Genomic DNA, 11,046 nt, shown 5'->3' on the forward strand with positions numbered 1-11,046 from the left:
AGATGCGTGGATGTATAGGTACAATTTTTTTTTTTTTTAGTAGTCACTTACTGGTTTTCTATCAAGCATCTCATCTCCTCTTTTCCCTTCCCCTTCCTAAAACTATTCTTAGCATTTTAGTATCACGCCTTAGCCGATGCTTCCCTTATGGTTTTGGGGAACGCGGATTAAACCCACGGAAGCAGCCCATGCATGACTGGCTAAAGCAGCATATCCCATTGTTCCCAGAAGGCAAAACACCAACATGGTTCAAAAGTAAATAAACATGCTATTTGGATATAAACTCTATTAGAAATAGGGCATTATCCCCTGGATATAAACCTTTGCTTACACCAACCCAAATTGTAATTCTTAAGGTAGTACAGATAAAATTGTTCTTTATATATTAAAGCAGAATGAAGGATTTGCACAGTTCAAGGATAAGATGATTTGGTTCTATATTCAGCTACTGAGGATCTTTCTTCCTTTCTGCCTTGGAAAAATCAATCATGTTCATAAAGTCAAGAATTTTATTTCTAAAATAAAGTTTAATGATTTCACTATCCTTTGTGAACAAAAGTACCACTAATATTCTAAAGGATGAAGAAAATTGAGCCTGTTTAAATATATGTCTTGACTGGATATTCACAAACTATTCTATACATAATAGAAAAAGTAATTTTTCCAAACAAGAGTCAAGAGACTTACACCATAGTTTGATCTCTTTAAAATTAACATATACAATATACTGCTATATAATGTGAGCCTTGTGGGAGGGATGAGCACAATAACGGCTCAGATTCTTTCTGTAGATCAAATGAGCTGGTCTATTTAATTTATAATCCCTATTGGTACTTACTATCTATGAATTCTAATTTAGGGCTCGGATTGTGGCCCTGTCATCCAAAAGAGCAAACAAATTAAAAGATAGAGAAATTCTTGTATTTTAGCTTATTATACACAAGGAAGGAAAACTCAAAAAACAGAAATACTATAAACTCATGTTTCTAATAAACACACACGTGAAAATTTTATGACTCTGAATCCCACAGAATTAACCTCATAGTATTTTATGCTTAAAGTAGACCTTTTAAAATACAGTACTGACATGTTTCTATTTCATACATTCATGTTTGTATTGGCAATTTCACATCTGTACAAATCTTACGATCATTCTTTAATAAATACTAAAGAATAAAAACACCTGTGAAATTTGGAAAAATATATTGCTACTCAGTATAGCCCATCCAGATTCTTAGTTTAACTCACTCAGTTACCACAAAGATCTTTAGAGTTGAATCTGATATTGCAGAACAGTCCATCACTGCCCTCTGATGGCACTACTAATATATAATTTTAAATTCAGCAAGCAAAAAAACACTTTATTGCAATGTAATACACCATATATTAATTTTATAAGCCACAGAAATAGAAAATAAATTAGGAGAAATTCATAATTTTCTACAAATATTACTTAGTACGTTATAAAAATTTATAGTGTTCCTTCACATAAGCCCTTCAAATGATTTTTCAAAATTTTCCCTGATGAACTGTTTAAAGGCACGAAGTCCATATGTTTAAGCAAAAGCCTTCATAAATAATGAAATAAAAAGAGATACAAGATTAAGCAGAAAACTATAGATTGCAAGGTCATTTTATAAAGGAGAGAAAATACAATAGCAAACTTTAATGTCTGAGGTGTAGGCAGACTTTTTACATGCGATATATATTTATTCACTATTTAGGTCCCTGTTTTAACTACTAAATAAGGGCAAATCGCCTACTGTCTGCAGAAGAGCAATTATAAGAAAATAAGTATTTAATGAAAGGTCTGGCATTTTCTAAATCTGAACATCAAAAGCATTTTCAGTATATCAATATTGAAAAGTACTGACTGCATTTAATGGCACTAAAATTGCAAAGTCTGAATCTTGATTTATTCAAAGAGAAGAAAGTAAGCTGAGGACGTCCACTTGATTGCAGATATTCGTTATTGGCAATAGACTTTTCCACCCATGTTATGCTTATGAAACTGTCCACTAGAAAAGAAAAATATATGGAGAAAAGTAAATTTTATTTAAAGTTATGTTAAAATATCCTTGTGAACAAAAATAGGAATGTGGGCTATACAAATGCAAAATGATTTCTGTGCATAGTAGTGATAAGTATAATTTTCCATTATGGTCAAACATCTGAAATAAGATACATAATTGTTTAAAAACACGAAGAAGTTAAACAAAATATCTGGGCAGATTAATGGGTAGTTAAATCCCAAATATCTAATAATTAGTTCAGGAAAAAAATAAAACATCACAAAATAAAAACATTGAAATCAATACAATAAAAACAGAGGAATTCCTGTTTGAGGCGGGGAACTAAGAACTTGCAGAAATTAAGTAATGGTTTGTCCAAGTTCTTTCCTTGCTTGACTTGAGAAACTTTGTTGTTCTGTTCAAGCAACTCTATAAAATCTGCAGTAGTAAATTCTGGAAAAAGCTACTGGGATGGTACCAGGTATTTACCAGTCTCTTGAGGAGTGGTTTTCATGTACATCCAAGGAATTTTACTGGGTGTTACATATTCTTTTAAATATCTGTATTTCAGTTTTGAAAGTTCAGGGTTAATCCAAGTAAAGATGCTTTTGTTTATTTTAGGACTTCTTAGAGACTTGAACACTGTGCCTTTTTTTTTAATTTCTAAGAAAAGGATTCAGTGTACAGTATAGGATCCAGGATTTAAATTTTTTTGTTTCATTTTTAGCCTGGGACTTTATTTCCCACAATGTATCTCTGAAGACTAGTGTTAAAAACACTAGAGTTGGCATTAGGTTGAGGAGCTTAAGAACGTCTTGATGACTAAATTCTACTCTCGCACTTTCCGAGATTCTGATTGGTATGAGGTGGGACCCAAGGGTCAATCTTTTTAGAAAGTTCCTCCTTAGTTCCCACCACATGGCTAGGGTTGAAAGCCACTGAATGAAAGTACATGCACTACTCTTGTACTGTTATATCCTGTACTGATATTAGTGTGCACCCGGATGTCAGCACCACACTCACTTCTTAAAATAAAGCTGCGTTGCCACTATGGAAGACAGTATGGGGGCACAATCCTCAAAAATTAAAAATAGAAATATTGTTTGATCTGGTATTTCCACTACTGGCTATTTACCCAAAGAAAATGAAAACACTAATCTGAAGAGATCTATGTACCTGTATGTTTATCACAACATTCTTTACAATAACCAAGATATGGAAGTAATCTAAGTGGCCATCAATAGATGAATGGATAAAGAGGGTGTGCTGTGTGTGCCCCCCCCCCCCACACACACAATAAGGAGTATTACTCAGCCATTAAAAAAAGGATGAGGTCTTGCCATTTGCAACAACATGGCTGGAATGAAAGGGTATTAAGCTAAGTGAAATAAGTCAGAAAAAGAAAAATACCATATGATCTCACTTACATGTGGAATCTAAAAAACAAAAAAAATTTTAAAAAGCAGAAGCAGAGTCATAAATACAGAGAACAAACTGATGGTTGCTCGTGGGAGGATGGGCAAAATGGGCGAAGGGTAGTGGGAGATACAGATTTCCACTTATGGAATGAATAAGTCATGAGGAAAGAGGGTATAGCTTGGAGAATACAGTCAATGGTACTGTAACAGGGTTATGAAAGATGGAGCTACACTTATGAGTATAGCATAATGTATGGATTTGTGAATCACTATGTTGTATACCTGAAACTAATGTACTGTATATCAATACAAAGAAATTAAAAAGGTAAAAAAAAAAAAGCTGCCTTTCCAGAAGATAGTGAGCATTGCCAATGCCAATTATCCTAGGCAGAGCTAGTCAGGAGATGAAGATGTAGTGTTTTCTTCATACTATGGAGTCTGGTTAGGAAGAATCTAGCTACATAATACGACACTCCAGGCCAGTCGTAGAACAGGCCTGGCAGCAGTCTTTACAGGACCCTAGGCCAAGAAGGGTTGAAAATTAAAGTCATACTCTGCCTTATGTCCCCCCTTCTGTTAGTTCTGAGCCTCTAAAAATTGATTTTGAACTTCACTGTATGCTTTTGATGATCTACATAGATGGTCAAGGAGAAAGGAGTATGTCCCTTAAAGCTAATGTATTTATGGTAGAAGTGCTTAGGAATATTCTAAAGGAAAATGACACAGTATGCAACAGTTGTGGTTTATCAGAATGAGTGACTGTCCAACTTTGATGGCCTTGAGGGTGATTTTTATTGACAGAACCAAAGAGCTCTCTTGTAAAAACAGTACACAAAGAAAAACAGGTACTTAATTTAAAATTGGGATGATTCTAATTCTGAGCACTTCTGAAGGGACCAGAAGCAGTACATGGCCCAATTTATTTTTAACGTATAGGTTTCAGGCTATGCTTCAAGTTTAATTCAGAAAGGTTCTTTCTTTCCCAGAGTTTAAAAGCTGATGTGAAACTGGTTAGGTTAGAATATGTCAAATAAGTACCTTCTTAACTCTGGCTATAGGTAAGTATCGTTTTCTTATAACCTTGTATGTGATTTTAATTGCTGCTCAGTACCTCAGCATCATTTCCAGTCCTACAATTTTTCATAATTTTTTTGTTTTTGAGAAAGTTCCATAAAGTAAACCTAGGAGCAGAGACCTATATCTCAGTAGAATAATTAAACTTCTATACTTCTGATAAATATTTGACTTTGTATCAACCAACTATTTCACTTTATGGTGGATTTATTCTACTCTATTGTATTAGTATATTAAAAAATATAAGCACAATGGTCACAGTTATTTACCTTACCACTGAAACCAATTAATCTATACATTGTTAAAAGTTAATGATAAAGAATTTGTTTTCTAGTAATTTAACTTATTAAAAAAATTAGATGAATATACAATGACGAAACACACACAGATAAATCTTATTTCTGTGTTATAGCACTGAGCCAGAATCACCTCTGATCAGGAGGCTCCTAAGTGGCCTGCTCCACAGGTTAGGAGGATATATACATGTATGTATTTACAGATATAGTTTTAGGAGAAAAAAAAAAGTCAGTAGTATTGTCATAGGGTTGTATGGTGATAGGGTAGCTACATTTGAAGTGAGCATAGCAAAATGCATCGAGAAGTTGCATCACTATGCGGTACACCTGAAACTAAGGCAACATTGTATATTAACTAGATTTAAAAAAAATAAAATAAAATTTTAAAAAAAGCAAACCATTGAGAAGACAGTAAATCAGCAAAGTAAGTGCTAATAAATCATTGACAAGTTAAATATAAACAACTAAAATTCAGGATATTGATTTTCACAAGTATACTTTAGAAATTTATTTTCTTTAAAAATGGATCAAGGAATAAAATCTTAATATCTGAACAAATATTTTCTTGAACTTTAATGTGTAAAATAAAACTTTATAGTTTGGCAGACAATAATGATCCCCAAGTTCTGGGACCTGTTTAACTTGTCCATCATTATATTTCCAGTGTCAAGAACTGCAATTGCTACATTGGGAGGCACGAGGTACATGTATTACACGCCCCACCCTCCCGTACACCCTACTGTCCAATTTACTTAACCATGATAATGACTGATAATAGAAAACTCAAAAACCTCAAATCACTGAGTAAAAAAATATAGGTTATATATAAAAAAGAGAATCCATAGTGTAATCCAATTTAATAAGATTAATGAATAAATGGATATTAGAAATGATGTCTGTCAAAATGACACAGAATTGAGGTGATTTTTATGTTCTTCGTTATACTCTTCATATTAAGTTTCTGATATATTAGCATTAGTTATATCAATATAAAGTACTAAGATGTAGTGTCAAGATAATCTGGAAAAACAATCTATTTTCCTTTTGGGAAAAAGAAGGCAAATCTATTACAATGAATGTTGGAATGTCCAAATAAATTGGCACTTCTCCCAATCTCTACTTTTCATGCTTTTAAATTTATTCAAAACTTCCTGATAATCTATTGCAAGAGGGAATTACTCAATAGACTATTACTGAAGGTTTTAAAAACTCCAGGTAAATTAAACCTTTAGTAAATTTTAATACTTACCCTAAGTCCACCTTCTGGTGGGGGCCTGGATTCAGCCATTTGTTTTTCTAGTTTTTCCTTTTTCTTTCTCTTTTCTTCCACAGACCGAACATCCAGAATGCCCCGAGATGCAGCCTTTAGAAAATGTATTAAGTGGTACAGAAAAACAACAAAAATCAGTATTCAGTATCCAAAAGGTGTTTGTTGCTTTTTTGGTTTTACTTTGGAGGTGATGGGTTTTATCTTTGGTTATAAAGAAGAAGACTATTTCTATAACAGCTTTATATAAAACATATTATCATTTCTTCATTGGGTATTTTTTCCCTAAATTTCTCATGTGTCAGTGTTTTATAAGGCATCATCATATAATCCCAAGGAAGAAAGTTATTAAAGGGGCATCTCACATTACAGAAGACATCTATAATTTTCATGCATTAAATGATATAAATGCATTAATATGACCTATAGAAATATAGAAATCATTTTGAAAAATGATTACATGTAAATTTACAGGTTATCAGACACCATTTTCTTTAGCAATGCTAGTAATAAATAGAATGAAGTACCCAATTATCTACATGAGCAGAATTTTATTTCTACTCTTACCTCTTTCTGTCTTCTCTCTGCAGCCTCTGCGAGCTTTGCTCTTTTCTCTTCCTAAAGAAAACATGTCAAAAAAATGTTTTAAAATAAAATGAAACATTATCATGGATAATTTATATCTTAGAGATAATATAACCGATTTACAAAAATATTTAGTACTTGTTCAAAATGTCCCACTAAGACTGCCACTATTTACAATGTTTGTGAAATACTTAACTTCCTGAATTTCATTCTTCTAATCGATAGGTCTTCAAATACGCACAAGATAAGACACATATACATAATATATATTACATATGCATATATATATATTCAGGTTAGCCTATAAAATAATTCATTTGCTTTTTTTTTTTTTTAAAGGTCTTACAAGCTAGTCAGGGCAATAATACAACAAATGACATTTAATAAGGCGAAGGAAGGAAATAAGTGGTTTGAAGTAGGCTGGTATTTTCAGGAAATGTTCATGAATGAAATGGGCTAATCTCATTGTGTAGGACATGAAGCCCCAAAGGGAATTTGTAAGAGGTACTGCTCCATGTTGGGAAACAGTGGATACTACTTTTTATACCACGTATTGCTACTATTAACAATTATAAGTTATAAATTCTTTAAATACATAAGACAGTAAACAATTCTCTTAGCTGTGTTAATAGCTCCTTTGTTTTTCATACCACAATACATACATTCATTCATCCACTGGACAAATAGTTACTGAGCAGTTATCATGCCTCAGGAACTTTTCTAGGTGCTGAGGTTGCAGCAATGAAAAAAACACAGACAAACATTTCCATAGGCATGGAACTTACATTCCTATGAGGGGGACTCAGGTAAATATAATCAAGTAAATACATGTCTGTTAAAGAGTAGTAAGTGCTTCCAGAAAATATAAAGATGAGTACGGTGGATAAGAAATGGAAGGATGAGTGGGTGGTGTAGTAGGGGATCTATTTTAGTTAGGGTGGTCCCCAATAAGCTCCAAAGATAAAGTGACATTCAAGTAGTGAGCCATGTGTTTATCTGTGGGGAGGAGGGGCAGGGCTTAACAAATGCTAGTATATTGGTATTTTACTAACAGCCATATAAACAAAGTTAACAACATTTAAAAATAACCATACAAGAACGACCAGGTAAATTTTCCCACATCGACTTCCAGGTCATTTTCAGTACCCATAATCAAATGGTTGAAGAGTTCCTGTACTTCCCTAAACAACTCAGTTCCTTCAGCGAATTTTCAGACAGGAGAACAGAGGAATTTAGCTTTTCTGTTATCAACAACCTGTAAGGACTATTAATGTAAAGACACTGTTGTAAATAGAAAGGTACAAAAAGTATATATGGATTGTACCACCCACCACCTACTTAAGTAGGAATTTCATCTAGACAATGACTAATTTCTAGTGTTAAGTGTGTCCCAAATATTACATGAGGCACATCTATTTTTTAAAAATGTATTTTTTAAATCTAAAATTTATCTAAAAATTCTAATTTAAGTAACTTAAAAACAGTGGGCACCCGGCCCTTTTATTGGCCAAACATGGATTACAAATTGTACCCCCTTTACGATGTAACATCCGTATTCTTTTAAAAGGAAGAACTTGAAAGAGAGAGAGAAATAGTAACGGGGAGTCATCGATTACTACGATAGCCAATGAAGCACAGGAGGAGCGTAAGAGCCTTTATTGAGCACCTTCTTTGAACAGTTGGTACAGACAGAGGAAAACGCACATCTCCTAGAAGACCAAGCACGCCGGGAGTCGACGAGAGGAGCTCTTTCCGCACCCCGACCCCAGCACCGCACCGTCCGCGCGCGCCTGCGTCTTACGAGCTCCCGATTTCGCCCAAGTCTGCGAAAGGTAAACACCGCGGTGCCGCCTGCGGGCAATTTTTTGTAACGGAAGTGGAGAGAGCGGCGCGGCGGCGGCGGCGGCGGCGGCGGCGGCGGCTCAGGTCCCACCGCCTGACCCGAAGTCCCTGGGAGCGCGTCCCCACACACACGTCTTCGCCACCAGACACCCACCCGCGGCCAGCTCTCCAGCCCGCGCCCCCGCTTCCAACGGCCCCGGTGCCCACAGCTCGGGGCCTCCTGGCGCGCCTCTCGGGAGAACAGGTGCGCGCGGCGCGGGTCGGCCCCACGGGAACCGGGGGACATGGGGACGCGGCCTTACTCACCAGGTCCGGCGAGGGAGGCGCGGTCTCCCCCGGACAGGGAAAGCACAGCCCCATCGGGAGCGCGGCTGCGGGTCCTCTTCTGGGCCCGCCCCAGACCCGGCAGTGCCAACTGCGCGGTCAGACAGGCTTCCCAGGTTCGCAGCGCTCGTCCCGCCCCCACCCGGGACCTGCGCGTCGGCTTCGCTCCGCCCCGCCCCTCTGCGGCAACGCCCCGCCCCGCCCCCGGCTCCTCCCCGCTCCACCCCCTTCCGAGGCTCCGCCCCCTTCGTCTCTCCGCCCCGCCCCTGCCTCACACCACCTCCCTCAAGAGGAGACTTCCCACGGCGTCCAGCCCTGCCCAGCCCAGCCCTACAGCGCCTGGCCGGTCCCAGGCAGGCAAAGGCCTCCCTGTGAGGAAAAGCCTGCTGCTTTGGGGCAGAGAGAGAGATGGGGAGAGAGAAATAGATATACCGTATTGTATTTATTCATTTGTCAGTGGACACATTAAGTTGTTTTCCTAAGTTGCTATTGTAATAACTGCAATGAACATGGGGTTACAGACATCTTATTATGATAATGATCTCTTCCTTTTGACCTTATACCCCAAAATGGAATTCCTGAATCATATATATGGTAGATTTAATGTTAGTTTCTAAGGATTCCCCATATTTTCCATGGTGGCTTTACCAGTTGACAGTTCCAGCAAGAGCACATAGGGTTCCCTTTTCTCCACATCCTTGCCAGCAATTATCTCCTCTTTTTGGAAATAGACATCATAACAGGTGTGACCTGATACCTCATTGTGGCTTTGATTTGCATTTCCCTGATAATTGATGTTGAGCACCATTTCATGGACCTGTTGGCCGTTCACATGTTGTTGGAAAAATGTCTATTTAGGTTCTTTGCCCATTTTTAAAAATTGGTCATTTGTTTTTTTACTCTTGAGTTGTAGGATTTACTTGTATATTTTAGATATTAACCCATTATTGGATACGTAATTTACAAATATTTTCTCCCATTCCATCGGTAGCCTTTTCATTTTGTTTGTAGTTTCCTTTGCTGTGCAGAAGGTTTTTGAGTTTGATATAGCCCCACTTGTTTATTTTTGCTCTTGTTGTCAAATCCAAAATATCACTAAGACCAATGTCAAGGAGCTTACTGCTTATGCTTTCTTCTAGTTTTATGGTTTCAGGACTTATGTTCAAGTTTTCAATCCATTTGACTTGATTTTTGTGTATGGTGTTAAGAAGTCCATTTTTGTTCTTTTGCATGTGGCTGTGAAGTTTTTCCAACACCATTTCTTGAAGAGGCTACTCTTTTCCCATTGTGTCTTCTAGGATCCTTTGTCAAAAATTAACTGGACATATGTATGTGGATTTATCTCTGGGCTTTCTATTCTGCTCCATTGATGTTTATGTCTGTTTTTTATGCCAAATGGAACTGCTTTGATTCTAAACGCTTGGTAATATAGTTTGAAATTAGGAAATGTGATGATTCTAGCCTTGTTCTTAAGATTGCATTGGCAATTCATATTCTTCGTGGTTCTATACAAATTTTAGGATGTTTTTCTATTTCTGTGAAAAATGACATTGGAATTTTGATAGGGATTGCATTGTATCTGTAGATTGTTTTTGGTCGTATGGACATTTTAACAATATTAATGCTGATCTTTGAACATGGGATATTTTCCCATTTATTTATTTCCCATTATTTCCCCATATATTCCCATTTTCCATAAACATTGATTGCTTTCTATCTCTATAGGTTGATTATATTTCTAGAGTTCCAGATAAATGGAATATCATATGTGCTTTATCTTTCCATTAAAATAAAGTTTTTAAAGTTCATCTGTGTAATTGTGTGTAAGTTCCTAAAGCCAGCGTATTAACAAACAGTATTGGTTTCTATAGTGTACAATATAGTGATTTGGCAATTCTGTACAATACTCCATCCTCATCAGATAAGTAACTATACATTTTATTTTTAGTTTTCTTTGAAGTTTTTTTTTTTTTTTAAATTTACTTGAGGGAGAGAGAATGGGAGCGGGGAGGTGGGGGTAGGGAGATGGGGGAGCGGAGAGGTAGGGGGAGGGAGAGGAAGAGAGAGAATCTCAAGCAGACTCCATGCTGAGCACAGGGCCCAGTGCGGGGCTGGATCCCATAACTCCAAAATCATGACCTAAGCCTAAATCAAAAGCCAGTGCTTAACCAACTGAGCCATCCAGGTGGCTGATATACAACATTTGAAAAATCAGTTTTTCTATCTGT

At 36.7% G+C, this 11,046-nt stretch overlaps 1 protein-coding gene across 1 annotated transcript; it reads right to left on the reverse strand.

Annotated features, from left to right (window-relative positions):
• Nucleotides 1-507: 507 nt before the first annotated feature.
• SVIP (small VCP interacting protein) lies at nucleotides 508-9,003 on the reverse strand. Its single transcript, XM_082684146.1, has 4 exons — nucleotides 8,801-9,003; nucleotides 6,635-6,685; nucleotides 6,050-6,163; nucleotides 508-2,018 (listed from the first exon to the last, which is right to left on the reverse strand). Exons 1-4 carry the CDS (start codon nucleotides 8,852-8,854, stop codon nucleotides 2,004-2,006), a joined length of 234 nt encoding a protein of 77 aa, XP_082540272.1. The 5' UTR covers nucleotides 8,855-9,003; the 3' UTR covers nucleotides 508-2,003.
• Between the last annotated feature and the right edge of the window lie 2,043 nt (nucleotides 9,004-11,046).

The sequence above is a fragment of the Mustela nivalis genome (assembly GCF_964662115.1).
Source record: "Mustela nivalis genome assembly, chromosome: 9".
Lineage (NCBI taxonomy): Eukaryota > Metazoa > Chordata > Mammalia > Carnivora > Mustelidae > Mustela > Mustela nivalis.